Below are 26,491 nucleotides of genomic sequence, written 5' to 3' on the forward strand. Positions count from 1 at the left end.
GTGCTTGAAGGTGAACTATTGCAGGGGTAACAAGGCCAACTGAGTGCTTGAAGGTGAACTATTGCAGGGGTAACAAGGCCAACTGAGTGCTTGAAGGTGAACTATTGCAGGGGTAACAAGGCCAACTGAGTGCTTGAAGGTGATCTATTGCAGGGCTATCAAGGCCTACTGAGTGCTTGAAGGTGAACTATTGTAGGGGTAACAAGGCCTACTGAGTGCTTGAAGGTGAACTATTGTAGGGGTAACAAGGCCTATGGAGTGCTTGAAGGTGAACTATTGCAAGGGTAACAACAAGGCCTACTGAGTGCTTGAAGGTGAACTATTGTAGGGGTAACAACAAGGCCTACTGAGTGCTTGAAGGTGAACTATTGTAGGGGTAACAAGGCCTACTGAGGGCTTGAAGGTGAACTATTGCAGGGGTAACAACAAGGCCTACCAATTGCTTGAAGGTGAACTATTGAAGGGGTATCGAGGCCTACTGAGGTCTTGAAGGTGAACTATTGCAGGGGTAACAACAAGGCCTACTGAGTGCTTGAAGGTGAACTATTGCAGGGGTAACAACAAGGCCTACTGAGTGCTTGAAGGTGAACTATTGCAGGGGTAACAACAAGGCCTACTGAGTGCTTGAAGATGAACTATTGCAGGGGTAACAACAAGGCCTACTGAGTGCTTGAAGGTGAACTATTGTAGGGGTAACAACAAGACCTACCGAGTGCTTGAAGGTGAACTATTGCAGGAGTAACAACAAGACCTACAGAGTGCTTGAAGGTGAACTATTGCAGGGGTAACAACAAGGCCTACCGAGTGCTTGAAGGTGAACTATTGCAGGGGTAACAACAAGGCCTACCGAGTGCTTGAAGGTGAACTATTGCAGGGGTAACAACAAGGCCTACCGAGTGCTTGAAGGTGAACTATTGCAGGGGTAACAACAAGGCCTACCGAGTGCTTGAAAGTGAACTATTGTAGGGGTAACAACAAGGCCTACCGAGTGCTTGAAGGTGAACTATTGTAGGGGTAACAACAAGGCCTACTGAGTGCTTGAAGGTGAACTATTGCAGGGGTAACAACAAGGCCTACCGAGTGCTTGAAGGTGAACTATTGCAGGGGTAACAACAAGGCCTACCAAGTGTTTGAAAGTGAACTATTGTAGGGGTAACAACAAGGCCTACTGAGTGCTTGAAGATGAACTATTGTAAGGGTATCAAGGCATACTGATTGCTTGAAGGTGAACCATTGTAGGGGTAATAACAAGGCCTACTGTGGGCTTGAAGGTGAACCATTGGAGGGGTAAGATAAATGCGTTTGGTCTTGGTGTAAAGAAGTTTGCATTTAAATGAGACAGATGGCAACTTTACCAACTGGTAAACGCATTCCTAGCCATACATTTGACAACCAAAGGCAATGGAAGTTCAGTTAGGGTAAGCGGAGTCCAAAAACCCACATCTTGTTCATGGACCTTCTAAGATTGTCTGTGGATGAATTGAGTTTGTTGCAACCCTGGAGTTAGGGCAGTTCTATACTGTAAATCTGGCATTTATAAATCTGTCCTTACGAACCAGTTATGAGTAGGACTCGCCATATTAGAATAAAGAGAACAGGTTTCATACTTTTCTACACAGGCCCACACACAAAGTTGTACAGAGCAATTGCACTTGTCAATATAATAAAGAATGGAGCCACAGTCGGGTCCACGCGCCTTTCATCCTTGCAAAGAAATTGAAGCATGAAGGGCCACGCTACAAAGACAAAGGGTCAAGAAAATGAAGTGGGAATGATTACAAGCTTAGTGCTGGAACTCTCTGGAAGACCTAATCCTCGCATCTTGGTAGTCTTTCGTGCCTATGCCCAAAGGGGACAAGCCTCTCGTGCCTTGAGCCCTGGCATATGTGACCCACATTCCACATGGACATTGGAAGCGTGAGGTTTAAGGAGGGAACTTTCGACACACGCACTTGCTTCTCTTTCACTCCCTTTCACTCCCTTTCACTCTCTGCCTTCGCAAGGATGCGCATTGGCTAAGAAACCTATTCTGCTAGCTTCTTTCTAGTTTAATCAATCAAATTTTTTAATGCAGTGCCAATGCCCTAAATGTCGGGCGTCAGAGCGCTGGAAGTATCTGTAACACGTGTTCACTCACAACCATCTGAAGCTTGGTGTAAAATATTGAGAATCTACAACAAAAAAGTATTTTAATAAAGTTTCCTTTATCTGGTCACGAGTAAGAACCAGAGTCTCATGCATCGGCCTCCATTTCGTACTTTTCGTTTGCTTTGCAACACTTTTTACACGTTTAATAGTTTTATTAAGAGAAGTAAATAAACTCCATTTGACAAGCAGTTCAACAATCGTGCATTCTACTGCAAGGAAAGCAAATGATGTCCAATGTTTAGCTTCAAATAAAGGATTTTATGCTTGTCATATGGAACAGGTTTTTCAATAGAATACCAGAAAAGATAAGAAAGGAAGAAAAAGAGGAAGAATGAAAGAAAGGAAGAAAGACGAAGAAATGAGAATATGAAAAGTATACTGCTTAAACTTTCCAAACATTGCGGGTTCAAATCAACACCAAAGACTTAATGGGGCATATGCATGAACACATTTTCCCATAGACACAGAATGGGCAAAACCCTTTGATGCATCTGGCCAATAGTGAAAAAACATAATGGTAATTACAAAACCTTAATATATACAGGAATGTACCAAGATCTTAAAAATAACAAGAGTTGCTGTATGCATCTATGGACAAATATTTAGGAAGTGGCTCCTACAATTCTTCTCATTTAACAGATCGTAAAGTAGACGGTAAATTCTGTCGATCCAAACTGTGGTCATGACAGACCATGTTCCTCCATTGTAATAGTGTCCGTACTAGAGAGAGGTGATTACCTGAAGACCAATTGCGATAAAAAGGTCAACTAATTTGCCGCGCAGTTTGTCATGAGACCATAGATTTCCCAAACTACCTAGACATGAGACAGTTATGGAAAATGGAGACCTAATCTCCGTAATGATACTTACATGTGACCACACTTGATCCCAAAATTGAGACCTCACGCTTGGGACATTGAAAAACATATGTAAGTAGGTTCCAGAGCTGTTGTTACAACGCCAAAAAATATTTTGTTGAAGTAATTTGAGTTTAAAGAGATGTACAGGGGTATAATAGAGCCTGTTATAAAAACAATATAAGGTTTGTAGGGCATGCGGTGGTGTGGATTTTGCCCCATATTTTCTCTCAAAAAGTTGTGGACCAAATAATTTGTAATTCAAATTCTCTGATAAAGTCAAATTCGGATTTGTCTGGTCTGTCTGATGGAAGAGTTTTCAGTGTTTTATAAATAAGAACAGCCTTGGAGGGAGTGGTTATGGATCTTGGAGTGATCTGTGCACCATGATCCTGAATGGGAGAGGATAAAAGGAATTAAGTGTGACAGTGAGCAAACACGAATATTGTTTGAAACACTTGAGTGGTAAGTGGAAGGATTGGGAGAGATTCTCAAAAGTAAGAACGTCACTCGTATGAAGAAGCAGTTGAGAAGTTGTGAGCAAGCTTTTGCTGTACCGACATAGTGATTTACCTTTCTTTAAAAGCCATTTGTTACAACAAATAGGACTTTGAACAAAGAGTAAGATAATAGATGAACAATCAGAAATGGCATGAATTCAAAAAACAAGAGTAATATAAGAGAGGGTATCCAATACTTAGGAGAACAAGACATATAAAGAATGTGCTTATTGGAAAGGGGAGATAAATAAATACCACAATCTAGATTGCGAGTCAGAATGAGCATAGAAGCAGCCTTGACACTGCTTAATGCCAAATATGATTAAATGTGAAATCAGGGAAGTTAACCCCTCCCAGAGGTTTAAATATCCCCAGGTGTTGTAAAGATATACGAGAATGTTTCCTATTCCAGAGAAGAATGATAAAAGCTTGTCGATGGCTACAAAATATTTCCCAGAATTTTTTATATGTAACATCATATGATAAAAATGAATAATGGGAAGGAGCATCCTCTTAATTGTATCAAGGCAGCCCAACCATGACAAATATAATGGTGACCAACCCTTTGTTAATTTGGTGATTGTCCATGTTAAATTTTAATGTGTCTTAAAGATAATTACTAAACCAACCCCCCAGGCATTTAGTTTTACCTGGGTTCCAAGACCAGCCCATTTCACCAAAGGGGGCTTTGAAACAGAACTTGTTCAATGGGATCACTTCAGATTTATCCACATTAAGTTGATAACCAGATACCTCCGAATATGCTTGTAACTCTTTAAAAAAAGATGGAAGAGAAGATTTTGGCTTAGAAACCTGAATAAGAATGTCATCTGCATATGCTGTAAATTTAATATGCACATCATTTAAAAGGAATCTGGAGATATCATTAGAGTGTATTAATCAATACAAAAAAGGGTCCAGGGAAGGTAAGGGTCAACCTTGTTGTGTACCACAATATAAAGGAAAGTATGAAGACTAGACTCCATTTACTATGACAGATGAACAGGGCGAAGAGTAGAGTAAGGAGATTAGTTGTAAAAATGAAGGGCCAAGACCAAGCCAGCGAAGAGCATACATGCAAAATTGCCAGTTAACTTTAGATGCTGAGATAGCCTTTGATAAAGTTATCGCTCAATAGAATGCTTAAGCTTTAGGGCTTTACTAATGACATTAGGAAAGACGTGTGAATTGTCAACTATATTTCTATTTTTAACAAACCCTGATTGTTCAATATCACCAAGATCAGGAATACTATCATAGGGCTTAGGCTCTAGAGAATATCTTCCAATTGGTATTTATCAAGGATATGAAATGATAATTTTAAGATTGGGATAAATCATGATCCTTTTTTGGAATGAGGCAGATCATAGCTTCAGTGAAGAAGTCAGAGGAATTTTTCAATTAAAGGAAATGTTGAAATAGTTTAATAATTTAGGGAACAATAATTTGGAGGTGTTAAAAGAATTATTATTATTATTATTATTATTAATTAGCAATTGGTAGAGCACATGGCTACCGTTAGGCATCCCAGCACTAACAACAGCAAGCAAACAGATTAGACGGTGAAACCATCTGGCCCAGGCGATTTACCTTTGGGGAGGAATTTGAGAGCCATAAATCTTCAATGTGAAGTGGTTGTTCAATCACAAACAAATCAGTGCGAGTTGACCTATGTATTGAAGAGTGAGAGAGAAAGGGTTCAATGGACTCTTCAGAAGGTGAGTGTTCAGGAGCAGACTAGGCTTTTTATCAGTTTGCAAAGCGGTCATTGTCACAAAATAGATTAGCACCAGATTAATTAGTAATTGAGTTAATGTACAATTTATCCTTCCTACCTTTCGAATAATCAGCCCAATGGAGAACCCATTTAAGTTTAGCTCCCATAATAATTTATTTTAATTTCAAGAAGAGTATTGCACGCTTTGTCAGTAGTAGATTTGTTGACTTGAATCTTAGAAGCTACTAAAGCTTTATTATTTTTAGAGTTCTAAACTTTGCGTTCTAATTGTTTGGTGTATAAAATGGAAGCAAATTCTTTTTCTATTGCTATCCTTTTAATTAGCAACATATCCAGTAAGGAAACCCCTAGAGGCAGCCTTAAAGGCACCACAAGCAAAGTGAAGGAAAGTCTCCCCAGTATCGTTGGAGGCAAAAAGTCATGAGGTTTCATAAGAAGAAAGGAATACCTTATCGGCTAATAAGTTGTTATTGAATCACCAATGAGATTTAGAAGAAACATTCGGAGGAATATCCAGATCAGCACTTACAGGGGCGTGGTCTGAGATCAGAATGGAACTGATCTCTGAATAAACCAGGTGCCGTGTCAGACATTACTTGGGAAAATATAGTCCATTCTAGTTTGGAAAGTGTGAGGGGCCAAGTAATGGGGAAATTCTTGGAGAGTAGGGTTATTTAGTCTCCAGGAGTCAGATAAAGGGTTGTGTGAAATGGTGTTCTTAAAAGGTTTGTGAACTTTGTGAGGGAGAAACTTGGTAGTTAGTGGCAGTTTCTTGCTTTGGTCTAAGGGGCTGCACCCACCCAATTTCCTTCAGGATCAACATGTACATTTTACAATGACTATTGTAATGATTACAATAGTATTAAGAAGTTTAGTTCTGTCCTGCTGGCTGTCACTGTGACGCTCGTATCAGTGTGGGTACGAAAACCAGGCACTTTTCACAGACATATGCACTAGTGCTCGTGTCTACCTCTGTAGTTATGTTGGATTAAACCACGGCTTAACGTGTTTCAGCCCTGGCTTGCCAATCTTCAGGCCCTCCTGGCAACTCCTGTTATGAAGCACTGCAGGTGTCACTTGTAAAAGGTAGCCCTGGGCGTTGTGAGTTTGTCCTGTCCTGCCCGTGGCTACACATCAGTCGCTGAGTGCTCGGGTGAAAGAGGCAGGCCGTGTGGGAGGGAGGAGGGTGCATCATGCATTCACACCTAAAGCATGTACAGTGTATCTGTTTACTTTCACTTTCTTCTTTGTCAGAGACCTGAAGTTCAGGAAGCCTGGCCAACACCATGCCTCCTTTGAGGGTAAATCGCCTCTCCTGCCAGCATTGTACCAGGTTTCTAGTCTCTTGCATGGCCTATGTTACCTCCAGCAGATATCATAGCATAATAGAGAGTAGTACAGCGGGCTAGTTAAAATAAGTATATTTGCCTTTGTTAGCCCGAAAAACAGATTTATTTATTTAAAAAAAAACAAAGGAAACCGGAATCCCATTATTTCAAGAAACCGATCGAAGCACTTGGCGTGTTTATGATGTAATGAGCAGCGTAAGTAAACTTGAGGGACAGCTTCAAAACCTTTTAATAGAACAGTCAAATGGTCAAATACGACCAGTAGTAAAGTGCCTCAAAGAATGAAAGCAAGAAAACTGTTGCTCTCGGAGAGACTTTGGATGAATGCAGCACTGCGCAAACCAACACTATGTTAAAAGGGTGGAGGTCCGTCTGTTCCCTTATCACAGAAGATGCACTGTGTGAGCAGCAGGTCTGTGATGACCCATTTAGCAACACACTGCTGGGTGTTGTACACACCTACCTAGTTGTGCAAATGAAAATACTTGTTTCCAATTTGCTGTCTCAGAAGACCCTTTTTTCAAAGTGCCTGCATCTGTTTTGTGTGCCTGTAGAACCTGCCACCCTGCAATTCCATGGTCTAAATGTTATCTGCATCTAACCGGTTTCCGCTTGATGCATGCCATGCTGGTGACTCTGCAGGCCTTCTGCCCTCGGACCATCATCCTGGAAGCACCCTTGACTGCACCAAGATGCGTGGTCTTTCCACATCTGGTGTGCTGTGTGCATTCAGGCCCAGTGAGAACTCAATATTTTTATAAGCAAGACAAACCGCATAATGTTCTGAAACTGTCAGTATTGTGTGGGTGATGACTATATTACCCTTCCCATGATTACTCGTAAAGCAGTTGTAACTTGTAAGTTAATGCTGAGGTTTGAAAAGAGTCAACTGAAACTGTAGGATCACAGGGTCGGTAGATACTTCTCCGTCTGACATGGTGACTCTGTTCAGAGGGACATACTCAACAAGGGCAACTTTTCATGCCTCCCCCATCGAGTCTCTGATTACGTACCAGTCAGTCATCATTGCAGGTTTCCTAGACCTCGGATATGACTGGAGAACTAAGCTCTATCTCTTACATCATTAGAAGAGCATAAACCTGGACAACACCAGTACCGCTGCCATTGATTTGCAAATGCAGGCAAACATACAGACGGTAGTTTGAGATTCTCACAGAGCCTGCCAGTGGGCCATATATGCTCACCCTGTCCCAGGTATGGCCTCTCTGCTGAGCACACAGGTCAAGGGTCACAGATGTGCCAATAGTAATTACCATTTCATATGACAATTTAAAAGAGTTAAAATATTGAGAGCTGTAAAGGAAAAGAAAGTTCAGTTTTCACAGGTGAGGAGAGTGGTTGCATATGTGAAAGCAGGTGCATGAGAGAGTAATGGATGAGTGAGAATAACCATGAGTGAATGAGAATACGTGCTGTGACTGAGGGGGAGTAAGTGAGAATGACTATTAGAATAAGGGCCTAGAATACTCTGCTCACTGGAATTCAGTGCATACATTATGACCTATCCGTTACAAAGACCACAAGCCACAACTGTTGGTAGTGGAATGTCTATCAAAGAAAGGGTCCAGAATTTGATTGCAGCCTCCTCTCAAAATGAATTTTTCAGTGGAATGTTGTGTAAATATTTGAGAAAAGGTTGGGCAAGGGTGTGTATGGCCATAAACATTCATAATTGTGAAAATTACATTATCAATTTTAAGTTGAACCATACGCCAGCTACCCTCCTCACATTCTCTTGAGAAACAAGCAAGATATTCAAATATTTATGGCATAAATTTGCCTCACCTTTTTGTGTAGAACAGTGAGTGGACAATAAAGGTCACCTACCCATTGTTTCTTTAACTTGGTAATTTCTACATCTGTGAGATAGATCTCTTGAAGTAATGCAAAGTGGCATTTTAATCTAGAAAGGTGAGATAAAACCTGTTGTCACTTTCTGGGATTGTTTAAACCTTTGACATTACTTATTGTTAGTTTAAGCCGTATTTTACAAAAAGTCATGCAATAACCACAGAATTATGCATAAACTACATATTTGAAAACATAATTAATATCCACTTGAGAAACAGAAGAGGATCGAAAAGACAAATATGGAAAGAAGGAAAAAATAATAATGGGGCAAAAACCCCTAAATAAAGATAGAAACAGGAAGGCAACACTGGAAGTAAAAAATACCTCTGTTGCGAAAATGACAGTAATGAGGAGAAAAGTCATCCCGGGGGATGTGGGGAGTACGCAGCACCTAAAAAAGATGGAACACCGTTCAGCTCTGGCGACAGGGAAGAATAAAATGAACATTAAAAAATTATAGATTACGACTGAAGAAAATACGAAGGCATAAACAATAGAGAAACATTTGATGTGCATAGTCAGTAAAAAACAAAAAGATAAATGATACAGCATAAGACTTATCATGCACTACAAAGGGAGGGAGTATATATAACGACAAAGGGAAGGGAACACAAGGACAGATAAAATACTCTATTAATATACAAATGGGAGAGTAGAAGGTTATGCGAGTAATTACACAAAGTAAATATAGTACCTGAAAGAAAAAACTTGGTTAATCATAATCACGAACAATATATCAGAACAGCAATCGTGTTTTGGCTGTAGCACCAATCTCCAAGAAACATCTGAAGTTGAGATGGATCCTCAAAAGATTAAGGATTCTCCTTATAAGTGTTTTTAAAAGTGCATGGCTTGACCAAATCATATCGAATGTTCATGGACTTTAGATGTGGACAAAATTAAAGGAAGTGTTTCCGGATGACAGCTGTTACGCTCAAAACATCATGCAAGAAATATGCCTTGGAGCCAGACCATTGCAAGGGCCCAGCTTGGTTTGCAGCAGAAAGAATACTCCTTAAGTCAGTGTCCTGCAAAAGAATTAGAAGCAGGTGGGTTAGGACCCAAGTAATGAGCCTTTTGAATGTCTAGCAAGTTGTTATCTTGTAAATGGACAATAGGAGGGAGTGTCTTTTGTTAAAAATGAAATTGTTAGAGCCCTCTGGTATACCATAAAGATGCAGACTGTTCCTTTCCTTTCTGTTTTTCAAATCCTCTGTGGCTTTCTTGAGTTACTCAGCATCTTTTGTACCTGAAAAACATTTGGAATAGAATTCTCTACCTCAATGATACGCTGCTCTACATTTGAAAGTCATTGATCATGCAAGGCGCATTTTCCTCAGTACCTATAAGGGAGGCATTTGTTTCTACCACAAAGGGTTTTAGAGCTTAATTTTCTTCCATAGGATCCTCTAACGTGAGAGGAAGAAGTGATTTGGAGGAAAAATCTGTCTCCTTCTTGAGTCTTTTTTTTGTGTGGAAGCCATCACTGAACTGACATATGAGCGCCGAGACACCATTTTTGGTATTTGTGCGCTTTACAAATGTCATTATCATTATCATTATCATCATTATGAAAACTATTAGTGCCAGCCATAACAGCAGAGAAATGATGTTATGTTATGTTATGGTACATACATTTGTAGTGCGCACAGCTGCCCCAGCTAAGGGGCGTCCTGGCGCATGGCAGGTAATATGCAACACTTACAGGAAACACAACAGATGAAAAGATAGTGGCAGTTTAATTAAAACAGAAAAGTTTTTAAAACTTTGCGGAAAGCTAAAAGATTATCTAGCAACCGCATCTCACGAGATCCCATTGGAAACTCCTGTGGTGAATAATGAGTTTGGTAGAGTTATACCCTTGGCCTCTGCTGCAAAGATCTATCCATAAGTGGGTGTAAGGTAGCTGAATATTTATGAGAGCACACCTCCTTGGGAAAGGAGAAATTCTTCCAGTCACAACATGAGGAAAGGAACCAACAAGGAAGCAAATCCTAAGCACTGATGAAGCTGAGGAGATCGGCGTCAAACCTTCAATTGATTAGTTACTTGGGGTGAAGGACAACTCAGCCAACAGTTATAATTAATAAAACTCCTTACAGCAACAGTGCTAATAATGAGGAGATAAGAAACTGTAATCCACTGTCATAAATGACTGCAAAAAGAATAATGACCCGTTAGATCATTAAATAATGAACCTCTCTCCACTGGGAAATATTAGCTGGGCCACAGTCCTCAATTGTGCCCTGGATTTGGATTTATAAAGCGCGTAGCTACCCAAGGGCATCCCAGCGCTATAGTATCAGCTTAAAGTGCTCTTGAGGTGAAATTATTGGGGGAAAAGCCAGGTCTTCAGTAGCCTGCAGAATGACAGCAGGTTGGTTTCTCTACGGATGTTAAGAGGCAGGCTATTCCAGAGCTTAGGGGCGTTGTAAGCGAAGCGGCGACCGCCCGTGCGCGCTTTTCTTATTCTGGGGACACTGGCAAGAAAAAGGGAGTCCGACCTGAGCTATCTGGTGGATTTATGAGGTTTGATGAGTGGTTTTAGTATGGGTGGGCCTTTGCCTTGTAAAATTTTATGGGAAATGCATAAGGTCTTAAAAGCGATACGCTCCTGGATGGGGACCCAGTGAAGAGCTTTGAGAGAGGGTTTAGCCGAGCATCTTAATTTCGTTCCCGTGAGAAGTCCTGCTGCGGCATTCTGAGCGTGCTGAAGTTTTTTGATGACAGCTAGGTATAGAGCGTTTCCATAATCCAGTCTAGAGATGATAAGGCCCTGGATGAGAATTTTTCTAGACTTGGGGTGGGATAAGGGCGAGGATCTTCCGGGCGGCACGCATGAGGCCAAAGCAAGTGCCGGCTGTCTTTCTCGCTTGGGATCTAAAGCTGAGGTCCTGGTCGAGCCAGACTCCCATGCTCTTGATTTCATTTTTTGGAGTGGAGGAGGTGCCCATGCTGGGTGGTCAGGAGAGGGATTTAGGGAGTCTGTGTGGGTTAACTAGGAGCATGATCTCCGATTTCTCACCGTTGAGTTTTAAACGGGAGTCGCCCATCCATTTGGATATGTTATGCAGGCAGGTAGCTAGATTCTCCATGGATTGATCTGCCTGGTTCATGGAGACGACTAGTTTGGTGTCGTTGGCATACATCACCACCTTTACGCCAAATGGTGAAACTATGTTGTCTAAGGGGGCCATGTAAATGTTAAAAAGTGTGGGGCTCAGGGACGATCCCTGAGGAACCCCACATTGAAGGGGAAGAGCTTTGGAGTGACCGTAATTGTCGGCCACTTGGAAGGTCCTATGCTCCAGGAACGATTTTAGCCAGGCCAGGGCGGTCCCAGTGACTCTAGTGTTGTGGAGACGGTGGAGGAGAATGGTGTGGTCCACCGTGCCGAAGGCGGCGCTCAGGTCCAGGAGGATCACTGCCTGGAAACGTCCTATAGGATTAAAAGTGCACAATTGAGTGGGGTTTGACTGAGACCTATTTAGGCGCGGCCTCGTGCTTAAAACAATGATTATATAAAGGCATATCTATTTATATAGCTTGAGGGCCAAAGATGCTGACTTAGTAATTGGGGAACTTGGTTCGAGTCTCAGCCACGGCTCAACATCCTGTGATTCTGAGCAAATCACTCAATCTCCCTGTACCTAAAAAAAAAAAGAAAAGTGTCCTTGTGTAATATAGCTGGAGCTAGTGAGAAGCGCTCCATAACTTCGGGCCGAGTTCATGCTATATAAAAATTACAATAAATAAATATCTGTGGACTGGTCTGTTCTCTGCATGCATTGGTCTGTTCTAATGTTGTCACGTTTTACTACCACCCACCATAGCTTATAACACGGGCCAAGCGGTCAGCCCACTTAGCTATTAGCTCGCTTCACTGAGTGCATATCTTATCATACCTTACTTCATGTGCACATGCTCACTTATGTTTTTATCTTCTTGTGCACAATCATGTGACCAGCTTCAGTGACACGGCTGGTAGGCCAATCTATTATTTTTTTCGCTTTCAATTCACGTTTTTGTTTCATTTTGCGAAAAGTCATTTTTAGGTGGAGCCTAGTGCAGCGCGCATGCGCTGCTTTAGGAAAACGACTCTGTCACGGGGACTTCACAGAGAGGGGCAGAGCGAGGGGATGACTTGGCCTGAAGTGAGTGAGTGAATGGGAGAGGGAAGGAGTTTTGTCTAGGAGTAAACCTATGATTAGGGAGGGGAAGGTCCAGCCCATATTCTGAAGGCTGCTTTGCATATGCACACTTTTCATAAAACTCGCCTCTCGTATCATATCATTATTTTTCACTGCCCTCACACACAGACTCATGCTCTCACCCTACCCCTCCCTGCATCCCTCCTTTCCCTGCTAACCCCTCGCTCCTTCCCTCCTAATCATTTACTGAGCACTTTGTTTCTAGTTCATACTCATTGGCGCTTGTCTGTCTGCTAGCTCTGTGCATGTGCTCACTAATTCCGCTTCAGCAGCCGAGAAACAATTATTCACATTACATCTCTGTACAGGGAACACTTCCACACTTGGAGTCGCATGCTGCTATCAGGTTATTTTTATTCCAAGTCAAATTGTAATGAAACCTCTCCACTTTCACTTATACACGTTGTCTATTTTTTCTTTCTCTTTTGCGTCACTCTACATGCCTTTCTCCCCATTCCCTCTTTGGTTTTTCATTCCTCCACCTTCTCACCCTTTTTACACCCGTCCCTTTTTTTGCTGACATATTCTTCCTTACTACTTCTCCATCACTGTTTCACTCCATCTCACTGACTCTTTCTTTGCCCCCTCTTCTCTCTACCCCATCCTATCCACTCCAATTAGTTTCTTTGCCCTTCCCTCTTAGTCTTCCACTCTCCTTTAGTCTCTCCCTGTTTAACCTTTTCTCTTCCTCTTCTTGTAGGACTCTATTTTCTCTAGACCTTTCACTTACTCCGTTGCTCAAAATTCCCTCTCGCTAGTTCCATTGGCCTCTCCACAATGCTCTCTCCTTCTCCCTTTCCCTCTGCCAACTGTCTGCACATCTCAGTAAGCGTTCCTCTCTCACACTCAGCCCACACCTCCCTCTGTATTTTACACTCTCTTTTCCCTTCTTTTGATCTTTCTTTCGAACCTAACTCCACCTGAGAAAAATCCCTTTTTCATTCTTTCACCTCCTCTATCTCTCTCCTGTCTCTATATTATTGGTTATCTTGCACTCTCTCATCTCTCAGCCCTTCTCCATGTATTTCTTCCTTAATGTATTTCTTCCTCCCCAAGTCCCCACTCCCTCTTCTACTCCTTCCTCCTCCATTCTTTACCTGTTTCTCCTTCCCATCTCTTCCTTTCACTCTCTTTTTCTTCCACCCACCTCCCTCCCTACTGATCTCTCCTTCTACTGCTTCCATATCTCATTATTCCTCTCTAGCGACACCTCTCTCCAAGCTCTACATTCCTATCACGTACTTTTCTCTCTTACTTCCGTCGTTTGATCTCTCCCCTTCCACCTCTCCCACCGCACTATCCCACTCCCCATTTTTATCTCTGTCTTCTCCACTATCCGTTTGGTTCACTATCTTGCATTCTCTTGGTCTCTTTCTCTCTCACAACATTATCTCTTCAATATTTTCCACTCTCTTACATTGTTTTATCCCGCTGCTCCTCCCCTCCATCTTTCTCTCTTTAACCCACTGTTTTACTTTCTCTCTCGCCTCCCCATCTATTCTCTCCTAATTCCCAAATTCCATCTTTATATTTTTTTTCGGTTTCTTTGTCATTCATTCTATATTGCTCCCTCTGTCTTTCTCTCCCGCTCACAAATTCTCTTACTCACAATTTATTTCGGTCTCTCATTTCAATATTTATTGGGATACTTTCCACACAACTCTCTTGGACCGGAATCTATCGTGCAATTTGGTGCATACACTCTATGATGTCTAACCTGAACTGTCCCGGTTGCCCCCATACGATCCAGACTCTCCTTGGGTTACAGAAGTTAATGTTCCATTTTGGCATAGAATGAATAGCCATACGTGTGAGGAGTATACAGTGAGGGTTGGCATAGCCAATAGGTCTCGCCAGTGGGACCTTATAAATGTTTAGTTATCCAACACAATATCCTTGGTGCAACAACATCAACTGTTGCATTGCTAAACACTTATAGGGCCCCAAAGGCGAGACCTATTGGCTATGCCAATGCTTGTTTAAGTTTGTATGTATTTGTATGTATTTGAGCTTATATAGCGCACAGCTACCCACAAAGGGTTTCCCGGCGCTTGCTTAGGGAACCCGTCCTGGTATTCCCCTGTGGGATAACCCCGGCAGGGTATCCACAAGGTGAAAGCCAGGCATCCCGCCACGAGGGGCCGTTGTGGAGATTAAGCAAGCTATTGCCCAGAGTCGCAGAGTGTGAACCCGTGAGTCGAGAAGGCACCGAAGCGAGAATTATCGAGTCCGTGGAATTTTTGAGCCCAAGACCCGCCGAGGCGGGGAATTGAACCCTGGTCCAGGGCCGATCTCAGCTTCCGGGTCTTGTAGTCTACGCTTGAGGTAGATCTAGGGACTTCAGGAAGGCTTCATGTTGAAGAGGATACAGAATTGTTTATTTATGTGACCTGGTGCTTAATTTGTGCAGTTGGTGTGCAATGGCGCTACTTTCGGAGGACTAGGAGTTCTTTATTGTGATCAAATTTTCGGAACAAGAGAGTGAATGTCTGAAAAGTGAGTAGGAAGGAAGAAACTTAAGAAGGGTAAACTGTGAAAAACGAATAACATCCTCCTACAAAGAAGCAGCAATAGAGAAATAAAGACTACATATTGCAAGGGTGTTGAAGAAAGAGGCAGGAGGTGAAATGAAGACTAAGCTGTTGTGTTTTGTTTAGCAGCACCTGCTCTTAAGATAAACCTTGGATCTCTGTTCTGATGTTTCCCAAATTAGGAGCTATCTTAATGCGCTAATAACCCAACCCTCAATGGGAATTGATGTACAATGTAATATACTATTTAAGAAGCTCTATAACTTTGCAATGCAAAATTGTGTGTAAATAATGAAAGTTAACAAAATTACACAAAATGCAAGGGAGAATGCACATTTCCCATCTACACCACTTTATTCTGCCAAAGCTCAACGCCACCCATTCTATGCCCAAACACATGCGTCCCAACTATGAGAATAGTAAGCATTATTTACCTGGGTAGGAAGACTAAAGACCTAAGGGAGGCAGCACGTAGCTTAATGGGCAACCAATATCCCAAAGGCTCTTAGACCATCTACAAGGAGAAATACCTTTCTAAAAATTGCAAGTTCCCAGCCTTTGTCCAAACAAATGAAAGATTGAGCTAGCGAATATTGGGCATATAACAAAGTTTGGCCAAACAAAAATGGCCAAGCTTCAAGTTCTCCCCTTTTTTAAAAAAATTCTGCAGTAAATTCTGACTCCTGCACAGCGTATGAAGGAAGTCTGTTTATTTGTTTTATGGGTAAGTACAAGAGTGCAGGTGAACCACACCTTAATCTCCATCCTGGAAGGAATAGGAAGCCAGTGCAATTCTCTGGCCATGAGAATGGGGGAGTGGGTTAGGTACCCTCTAACAACCAAGTTTTTGAAACACTTATTTCAGATCGTAAGAAAGATGGTGGCAGAGGAGCAGAGACACAGCAAAGAAGTATTGTTTTGTGGAAACAAGTTGATTTTAAGAGGCTGTCTGAAACCTTTTACACACCTGCTCTTGGAAATTGAAAAGTTAGTCTAATTTCTTAATTTTGTGTGCTTGAGAAAATAGAGGCACAGTTCAAATTCTTGCATGGCAGAATTACAATCATAAGTGGGTTGCTTTCTTCTGATCCCATGGGAGGTTTATGCAGATAAATATTAGCAGGTGAAACCTGCTAATGTATACCAGTGGAAAAAGGCCCATTCTCACAGGGGGTGGTGAAGTAGTTTTGTTGATGGAGCAGTGAGTGAGAAGGAGCACCTTGTAGATACGTTCAGCTCCTTTCTGAACTGGAGACGTGAAGGAGGGATTGATTGCATGAATGTTTCTTCATTTCAAATCTGATGGTGGCATGTGTTGCATTAGCCTTTCGAGATTTTTACCTTTTTATTCTGCTGAATTAGTAGGGAAAAGGAAAAGAAGAGTTTTAACAACATAGAATAACATTGAAATGAAAAGGGGCTCTATCAGTATACTCCAAACAGTTAACCAACACAAGACATTTCTCTCTCTGTTGGCATCACTCAGTTTTGATGTTACACAAATGGGGCGTGATGGGCCAAGAATTTTGAAAATATCCCAAAATAGTGAATTTTATGAAATAGCAATCATTGCATTTTCGACCCACGTAGTCTTGGAAATAAGTTGCACAATAGAAAACAGCTAAAATGTTCTAATAAGCTTAGCAAATTCGCTATTAGAGCGGACTAAGCTGTTGGCTGTCTTAACACTTTTTTTTAATGCAAATTAGAAACCTTTAAAGAGCTTCTCTGGTTAAGGAGAGGTGTAAATCCCCTAATGTGTTAGGGCATGAAAGTTGGGTATGACTTTTAGGTAGCGAGTGACACAAGCAAGCTTAATGGGCAAACACGGAGTCCATGGTTGGTCATCCTCCTGAGGAAAAAGTGTCAAAAAGATTGGTAAATGGTGTATTTTAAAGCAAATTAATTTAGTGATAAAGTAAGGCTTATTAAGCAGTCTGAACGTATAGTCTTGAAATATTATCCACATGAAAAACTGCCAGCTATCTTACTGCATTAATATGTTCAACAGTTTCTGTAAAGTGCAAATCGTTCAGCGCGACAACTTCAGCCTTTTATAGTGTGTGCTTATCCAGTGTCTTACATCACATGAAACATCATCTTTGGATGCAAATGCTCTACTCAGGCTTCGGGAAACACCCACAGGTGCTGGCTGCAATCAGTTAAAATGAAATATGTGCAAATATGGCTTTAAATGGAATGAAAAAAGTGGGAGCTCTCTAAAAGGCAAAGTGAAATACATTTCTGATTCTGATAGTGTGCTGCCCAACCCGTATTTTGTTTTCTTTCTGAGATGTAATTGCATCCAGCTATATAACACAACAGCTGACATACACCTAAAACCTGTCAGTACGATTAGCTTTGTCAATGGTTGTTAGCTGTATAAGATAAATGAGTAACAACCATGATTTTGTTATAAATAATTAACATTGCAAATGTTTTAATTCTGTAATTGTGTGAAGTAAATAGTATTGTAACCTGTGGAAGAAATTTTGGCCTTCAAATGTGTGGTCTTTGTTATATTTGTATGCTCCTTTTCTCTGCACATCTTAACTGCCGCTCTTTCCTATTCAGCAGCCTTTTTTCACTTTACCCAGAATGCACTTCCTCGCATCACCACTTCAAAGATATACTGCACTCACTCGCATTTGAGCAGTTTATTTCCTTCTGCTTTTGCCTTGAAAATATGTTTATCTGTGTACCTCTTCAAGCATAATTACAGACTTTCAGTTGCAACTGGAATATATGAGCGTTGGTCTGGGTGCTCTGCAGAGAGGCCAACTTCAGTCTCAACCCCAGAGCTCTCAATCAAAGTCCCTCATAAACACCTGGCATGGCTTAAAGTTTGCACTATGCAAAATTAATAAGATGCACAGAAAAAAAGACATGATGGAATAGCTAACTCCCTATTAAGTAAATCATGTGAAATAAGAAAGGAACTAAATCGCTGCCATGCATTGCCTTAACGTTTTTAACATTCATTGTTCGTAAATCAATCCATATAATTGGAATTCATGTTGAGGGCATTAAGGTAGCACCATTTTTAACCCATACTACAGCTAACTGTCTTTACTATAAGCACCTATTTTTCCCTTTGCTCTTGACTTGAATATTTGGATCAACTTCACGAGGGAACAAAAACCCTGTTTGTCTTTTAGATCAATTTTTGTAGGGGAACAAATACAGCAGTTCTACTTTGAACAGGGAGAGCAACATATGGCCAGTGCCCGGGGGTGTTACAGTGGAGGAGGTCAGCCCAATATGCATAACACAAGATTAGCATTATAACACCTACAATTTCGAGGACAAGGCAACAAACCACAAGTGCATGCATCCACATGTACGAGTGACGAATGGGTAATGACCGGTTACTCACCGGTAATATTCATTACTCCGAGTCGTAGCCCTCCCCGTCCCAGTCCTAACTACATGAGCATAGCTCCTCCCACCAGAAACTCCCAAGCAACTTGAAACCCATCCCTTCCCTCCAGGCCACACCCATACCCTGAGGCATATAACCCTGTGACCTGCCAATCAACAACCTGTACCCAACAAGCACAAGAAGCCGAAACAGGGAGGGAGGGATGGGAACCTGGACTGGGACGGGGAGGGCTACGACTCGGAGTAATGAATATTACCGGTGAGTAACCGGTCATTACCTCCTCGTCAGCCCTCCCCGTCCCAGTCCTAACTACATGAGCAGATACCAAAGCAATAATCGGCTTCACTCAGTAGCAAAAAACAGACTTTATTAAAGCACAGAAAGTCACACCACCGGAGTAGAACGCAACACAGCGTCCCCAAACCCAGCAGAATCAGTCCCCCCAACCACCAAACGATAATGGGACATAAAGGTGTGCGGAGAACTCCAGGTTGCAGCCCTGCAGATTTCAGCCATGGAAGCCCCCTGAAAACAAGCCCAGGAAGCCGCCACCCCCCGAGTCGACCTACCCTGAACAGACCCTGGAGCCAACACACCACAGGCCTCATACGCAGCACCCACAGCCCATCGTAGCCAACGACTGAGGGTAGCCCCAGAAGGCTTAAGACCCTGACCAGCCAGGCCAAAGGTCACAAAAAGGGATACCACCTTACGAAACGGCCCAGTACGCAACAAATAGATCTCAAGAGCCCTCCGAACATCCAAACAGTGCAGCCACACCTCAACCTCTGAAAGAGGATCAGGACATAAAACAGGCAAAACCAGATCCGCAGAGCAGTGAAAAGAGGAAGGGACCTTGGGAACAAAGGAAGGATCAGGCCGCAGTACCACCCGATCAGGAAAGAAACGTAAAAAAGGGGCCGAACGAAGCAAGGAGCCCAACTCCCAAATCCGCCTAGCCGACGTAATAGCCACCAGGAACAGCACCTTGATTGTCAGAAACCTCAAAGACACCTCCAGTAGAGGCTCAAAGGGAGCCCCCTGCAAAGCCCCCAAAACCAGAGGCAGATCCCAACTAGGAGCAAAGGACCGAATGACAGGCTTCTGAAGGAAGCAACTCCGCAACAAACGGGACACCAGGGGAACCACCGGGTCACAGACCGAACCCCGAAAGGCCCGAACAGCAGCCCACTGAGCCCTCAGGGATGACACAGCCAGACCCAAGTCAAAGCCGTCCTTCAAAAAGTCCAAGACCAGTACCGGATCCACCTCCAATGCAGACCACCCACGCGCCGTACACCAAGACTGAAAAGAAACCCAATGCCGGGCATAGGATTTGAGAGTCGAAGGGCGCCTGGACCTCTGAATAAATTCCGCCACAGAAGGAGAACACCCCAACGCCACAAGGTTCATCCTCTCAACAGCCAACCCGCCAGTCTCAGGCGGACCAGACACTCCAGAGACAGAGGGGGAAATGACAAGGGACAAGGGACCACCGGCAACCTCCAGCAAGGCCCCACTGCCAACTTCAACAACAGAGGGAACCAAGGCCGCCTGGACCAATCCGGAGCCACCAGGATCACCGAAGCCCGATCCAATTTGACCTTCAGCAGAACACGCGGCAGCAGGGCAATAGGGGGAAAGGCATACATCAGGCCCCCCTCCCACGGAAGGACAGGGCATCCACCCTCCAAACCTATGCAGAGCGAACCAGAGAACAAAACGTCTCCCTCAAGGCGTTCCCCGGGGCCGCAAACAGGTCCACCACCGGGACCCCGAACCGGGCCATCAGGCAACGAAAGACTTCCTGAGACAGGCACATGTCCGACAGGGAGGGAAACAACCTGCTCAGGCGATCCGCCTCCGAGTTCAAAATCCCAGGCAGATGTAAAGCCCTCAGAGACAACAGGTGAGACTCCGCCCACAGGCCTATCCTCTGAGCCAACAAATTGAGGGAAGCCACCCTCGCGCTCCCCTGGCGGTTGATATAACACACCACCACCGTGTTGTCCGACCGCACCATCACATCCCTCTGGAGGACCCAAGGCAGAAAATGAGACAACGCCAATTGAACCGCCTTTAATTCCCGCCAATTTGAGGACATCTCCGCCTCCGGCACAGACCAAAGACCCTGCACAGACTCCTGACCCAAGACCGCACCCCAACCCAGTTCGCTGGCGTCGGTCGTCAGGACCAATCTCACTTGGGACACAAAGGGCGAGCCCTGTAAGAGGTTCTGATCCACCAGCCACCAGGACAACTCCCGGGCGATGGACACACTCCCCGGAACCAACAGCTCGTAATTCAGAGAGGCCGGATCCCAATGCTCCAGAAGATGATTCACAAGGGGGTATAAGTGTAAGCGGGCCCAAGGAACAATCATCACAGTTGCTGACATCAGCCCCTGAACACGCAACCACTGGCGAGCCGTGGAAGACCGAGCCCCCAACACCTTCTTCAGTTCGTGCACAAGAGTCAGTCTGCGGGGTTCCGACAGGAAGACCTTCCCCAACCTGGTGTTGAACACCCCCCCAATGAACAACAGTTCCTGAGTGGGGTGAAGATGGGATTTTTCCAAGTTCAGAATCCACCCGAACCGTTGAAGGAGACTGCAAACCTCCCGGGAATGTGACTGAGCCTGAAGGAAAGAAGAGGAAGAAATCAGCCAATCGTCCAAGTAAGGGAAAACCTGTATACCCTTAGCATGCAACAAACCCACCAAGGGCGCCAACACTTTAGTAAACACCCTCGGAGAGGCAGACAGGCCAAAGGGCAATACCTGGAACTGGTAGTGATCCACCCCTACACAGAAACGCAGGAACCTCTGGGAATCTGCGTGCACTGGCACATGAAAATAGGCGTCCCGTAGATCGAGAGAAGCCAGGAAATCTCCCACCGACAGGAAGGGAAGAATCAACTGCAGAGTCACCATTTTGAAGGACCGATGAGGGATACACAAGTTCACCGCCTTCAGATCCAGGACCGGACGGAAGTCCCCATTTGGCTTTTGGATCAAAAACAGGATTGAGTAAACCCCCCGACCCTGTTGTCTCACAGGCACCCTCACCACAGCACCCTTTGACACCAAGTCCCGAACTCCGTCCAATAGAGCACGACATCTTGCCAGAGACCTGGGAACAGGGGTAGCTTTGAACACATCCACCGGAGGAGTCCCAAATTCTATTCTGTAGCCCAGCCGTACCACCTGTAGAACCCACAGATCCCGAACGAACTCCTCCCAGACAGGTAAAAAAGAGGTGAGGCGACCCCCAACCGGCACCTCCAAGGAATCCAGCACATAGTCACGACTTGGAGGGACCTGCAGAAGAGGAAGCACCTTGGTGACCCCGGGACTTGTGGAAGGAAGGGACACCCCGGCCACGTCCCCTACCACGAAAGGGCTGAGCAGCCATCTTAGATTGAAACGCCTGCCCAAAAGCCCGCTTATAACCCGCAAACTTCCCTTTCTGAGAAGAGCGGACCGGAGCCAACAATTTCTTGTCCTCAGCTGTCTTTTTAATCAAAGCTTCCAACGGCTCCCCAAACAGCTTAGAGCCCGTGAAGGGAATCTTCATCACGGCCGCCTTCTGAGCAGCTTCCGCCTTCCAAGACTTAAGCCACAACTGCCTCCTAGCAGCAACCGAGGCCCCAGCAGCCGCCGCCGCAGCACTAAGGGAGTCGAAGGACAAGTCAGCCATGAAACGCAACTGCTGTTCCAACATGGACAAAGACTCATAGGGATCCTCTTCCTGCATGAGCTGCGCAGAAATACCCTGACAGTCCTTAAGAAGCGACTGAACAAGATAGCTGGTGTAAGCAGCAGACCGAACAGCCAGATTGGAGGCTGCAAAGGACCGCTTCAAGGCCCCCTCGACACGCTTGTCCCCAGGATCAGAAGGCACCGCATCTTCAGACACCACCAGGCTCTGAGACGCCATACCAGCCAGCAGAGAATCCACTTTCACCACAGCCGGAAACTCCTCTGCGAAGCCCTGCAAGGGATACCTCTTAGCCAGAAACCGGGGAAAGGCATGCCTGTCAACATCCTTCCACTCCCCCTCCAGCACCTTCCTCACAGACGTATGAATGGGGAGGCTTTCCGGATCTTTCTTCAGGTAATTGGCGAAGAAGTCTTCAGACTCTCCACCCTCCACAGGATCAGGGAATCCCAGATTGTCTCGAACATGCTGCATAACACAGCGAAGGTCAGCCCCTTGGACAAAACGACCCTTCACTTCCTCATCAGAGTCAACGTCCGGATCTACCTCAGCCGAGGCATCCAATTTCTGTCTCTTAGGCCCCTTGGGATCATGAGCCACAAAGGCCGCCGCCACAGCAGCCTCAATCATTTTTTGAATATTCGCCATGGAAGGAGCAGTGGAAGAACCAGCGACCACCTCCCCATCCTCACAGCCGAGTTCACGCACGTCTGCACCTCTACCCTCCATGTTGTAAACAGGAGAACAGAAATCCAGACCCCAAGATATACCCAGACCAATCAAAGCAAAAATCCCCAAGGGCCAACCAGGGAAAGCCACCTAGACCTGGAGCCAATCCCTACACAGGACCGAAGGCCGGCCTTCAAACCGCCCTATCAGAGAAGACTACCAAACTACAAAAGGAAAAGACTGAACAGGGCCCAACTGTAAGGATACAAAGAAACCCAGAAGACCCCGTCCCAGGAACCAGTGAACCCAGAGGTAAGAACTCCCCAACTCCCCAGCAGAACTCCACAGCAGGGCAGCAAGAGGCCAAGACACAAAATCAAGCCCCATGCAAATCCCTCCAGTAAAAAACGGCAATAAAGCAAAATTGGACCGCCAGTAGAGGGAGCTCCAACAACAGAAACGCTGGGAAGAGAACACTAACCCAGGAAACAAACATCAAAGTCGGACTGAACCTAAATATCGGGCCCCCACGGACCAAACAAAGGCAGTCCCCCCCCCCCCCCCCTCCCCGCAACCCCAGACTCCACCAAGGATTGCAGGAAGCATAAAGAAAAAGGGGAAAAACACGGGCTCGAAGAAACGAGCCCCGAGAGTTACAGACAGAGAAGCCAATCCGGCACGCCCTCGGCGCGCTGAAAAAGCCAGCCACACACCCCCCCTCCCTCCCCGGGTGTACCGGCTAGAGCAGGGAACGAACCCGGAAGAGGGGAGGCTGCAGCAGGGAGTCACCACCCCACAGCAGGCAGTCCGGACCCCCAACCCCACGGTCCCGCTACAGCAGGGACTCAAAGCAAATGCCTACAAGTAAAAGAAAAACAGGCACAATAGGGGTAAAAAACGGGCGCTTAGCATCCCGTTCCACACTTACCAGATAGGAGGCCAATTCCAGTGCCCCCCTCGACGAAGACTGCTCGGAAGTGATTCCGCAGAAAAAACAAACAGGTTGTTGATTGGCAGGTCACAGGGTTATATGCCTCAGGGTATGGGTGTGGCCTGGAGGGAAGGGATGGGTTTCAAGTTGCTTGGGAGTTTCTGGTGGGAGGAGCTATGCTCATGTAGTTAGGACTGGGACGGGGAGGGCTGACGAGGAGGTAAGGGTGAGATCTATGCCTGTGAATGACTGATGTCTGCAGTTACGCAGGGATAGAGACTCGGATGCCTGAAGCCATAAAGCTGAGTCACTGACCTACAGTGGATACTACCATAGACTACAATGGCAATGAAGGGCTTTAGAAAGGTAAGCCCTTCGCCATGCGTCACTGTTCAGACTGCTTGGTTTCTGTCTACCGCTGCAGGACGAGGCAGGGCAGGCAGGCAGGCAGCCTGGGACAGACAGCTCAGACTTGTGTACATTCATTTGTTTAGAGATGTGATTGTATCTCTAAATAAATCGATCTATTTAATATTTGTGCAGGAATGTGTAGGAATTTCAGTGGAGCGCAGCCCCAGAGCCCTAATGGAAAAACTCCCCCTGGATTTTAGTGCTTCACACCTCAGCCTGGTCAACAAATCAATTCATTAAATATTATGTGAAGCCCACCAGGCTCCACAAAAAGGATGAAAATATTTTAGTATTGAACCATGAAGGTAATTGATTGTGTTCATAGTGGAGGAGGAGGGAGGACCAAGGATACTGAAGGAGAATAACTGGTACATGGGTGATGGGACGGAGAGTGGACAGTGATGTTTATTATCGTGACACTGCTCCCTATGTGTTTCTCTGTTTTCTAATATTGTGTCAGACTTGCTTTATACTTTTGTTCCAGCCTAATGAATATCTGGAACTACTGGGCTGTTTTATTTGACCTGTTATATTGTAAACCAATAAAGAAAGATTCCCAAAAACAAAGTTTAGGGTTTATCGAAGGTAAAAATCAGGTTAATGTCCGTTTATAATCAGAATGTGTATGCTCCAATTAATAGGCAACCAACTAGATCAAATATTATGAAGTAGATGATGAATCAGCATGGGTCGCCTCACAGGGAAGGACAAAGAAAAGTCCGACATCTTTCCCTGAGAGAGCACTCAAAAAGACTGTCCAATCAGATCAGTTACATATTCGTTAATTTTTCAGTGTTTATCACAATAAATGAATATTTGACAATGTTCAAAATTCCGGCCATCATCTTTTTGCGTTGCATTTTTGTCCAAGTGGGAAGGGTATGCCAGACGTTGGTCCCATGCTCGCTACGCCACTGGTTTCAAGGTAGCCTGGCTGATGAGGGATGATACCGCGAAACCGGTCCCAGGATCATTGTTTTCCGGTTCAGGGAGGACCTGGCTTAGCTTGGCAGTTCGGGCTGGACTGTTTCCATGGGGAGCAGGCGCAAGGCTGATTTGCATATGGCTGGCTCTAAAGTTGTGAGGCATGGGGAGCAAGAAAACGGTAGGTTAAACTCAGATCTGTGAATGGGGGTGGATGTTTGACAATGTTCAGCATTGCATCCATCATCTTTTTGTGTTGCATTTTCACACCATAAACACAGCCTATACCAGATCATATTGCAGTGACATTGATTCGAAACACCACTAGTGCTCCTTGGAAAAGGAAGTTCCAAAGAACTGCAGAAGTCCGTTTTGAGGCCTTCTGTGAAAAGAAGTGCTACACACTAACCACCATCCTTTACCCAGGACGTATAATCATGATAGGCCAAGGGGAGATAGAGGAATAATCCTTGGCTTTAATAAATCATTCAACAGTGTTCAAAAGTCAATGTAATAGAATTATATTATTGTAAGTTGTCAGAGCTGGTTATTGAGGTATGACTGAGTTGGGTAAGCGGTAGAGGTGCAACATCTACAGACTGGGAAAATGAGACTTGTGAAGTTCCTCTGCTGTCATTCTTTGTGCACATATTATTCTACATGTGTATGACAGACCAACAGAATAGACTCCAAAGCAGTGATGAAAAGCTGCATAGAATTAAAATACCCTACATCTAGAAAGTTCATATGCAGTTAGATGATGGACATCACATAAAGAGCTGAAGCAATTGCTGTGAATTTAATCTCTGATCAATGCAACGTGTCACTTGGCCAGCAGGTTTCCAGCCTTGCCCTTCCTTTTCACAAAAATATATTCTGTGAGTTGCACCTTCCCCTCAGTCTAATTGAACTAGTTGAATTAAAGTCCCAGATGCCAATGATGGAAATTACAAATTCGAGGACAGAAACATGAAGCCCGATTCACAATTGAAGGCATGCAGTTCCTGGTATCTGGGTTGGACCTACTCTTTGCAGAGGTTTCTGATGACTCTTCTCATACACAAAATGCACGGTTCTTAAATGTCTCTCCAGAAATCCATGTTACTGACATTCATTTCTGACACCCACTAACTAAAAGTAATTTTGATAGATTTGTGGACACCAACAACGTTATAACCTTTGCAATGTGTTTTTCTAACGACTTCTTTGGCACTTGAGGTTCACATTTTCTTTCACTACTCAATAGAAA

General features: G+C 44.3%; 2 protein-coding genes across 3 annotated transcripts in view; one reads left to right on the plus strand and one right to left on the minus strand.

Moving 5' to 3' along the window:
• LOC147669029 (uncharacterized) overlaps positions 1-26,491 on the plus strand; it is a 50,735-nt gene that overhangs the window by 15,674 nt on the left and 8,570 nt on the right. The gene's annotated exons all lie outside the window — the stretch shown is intronic.
• On the minus strand, positions 21,891-23,036 carry LOC147669030 (lamina-associated polypeptide 2, isoforms alpha/zeta-like). Its single transcript, XM_086948270.1, has one exon. It carries the CDS (start codon positions 23,034-23,036, stop codon positions 21,891-21,893), a length of 1,146 nt encoding a protein of 381 aa, XP_086804396.1.

The sequence above is a fragment of the Lissotriton vulgaris genome, unplaced genomic scaffold, assembly GCF_964263255.1.
Source record: "Lissotriton vulgaris unplaced genomic scaffold, aLisVul1.2 SCAFFOLD_2848, whole genome shotgun sequence".
In the NCBI taxonomy this organism is placed as follows: domain Eukaryota; kingdom Metazoa; phylum Chordata; class Amphibia; order Caudata; family Salamandridae; genus Lissotriton; species Lissotriton vulgaris.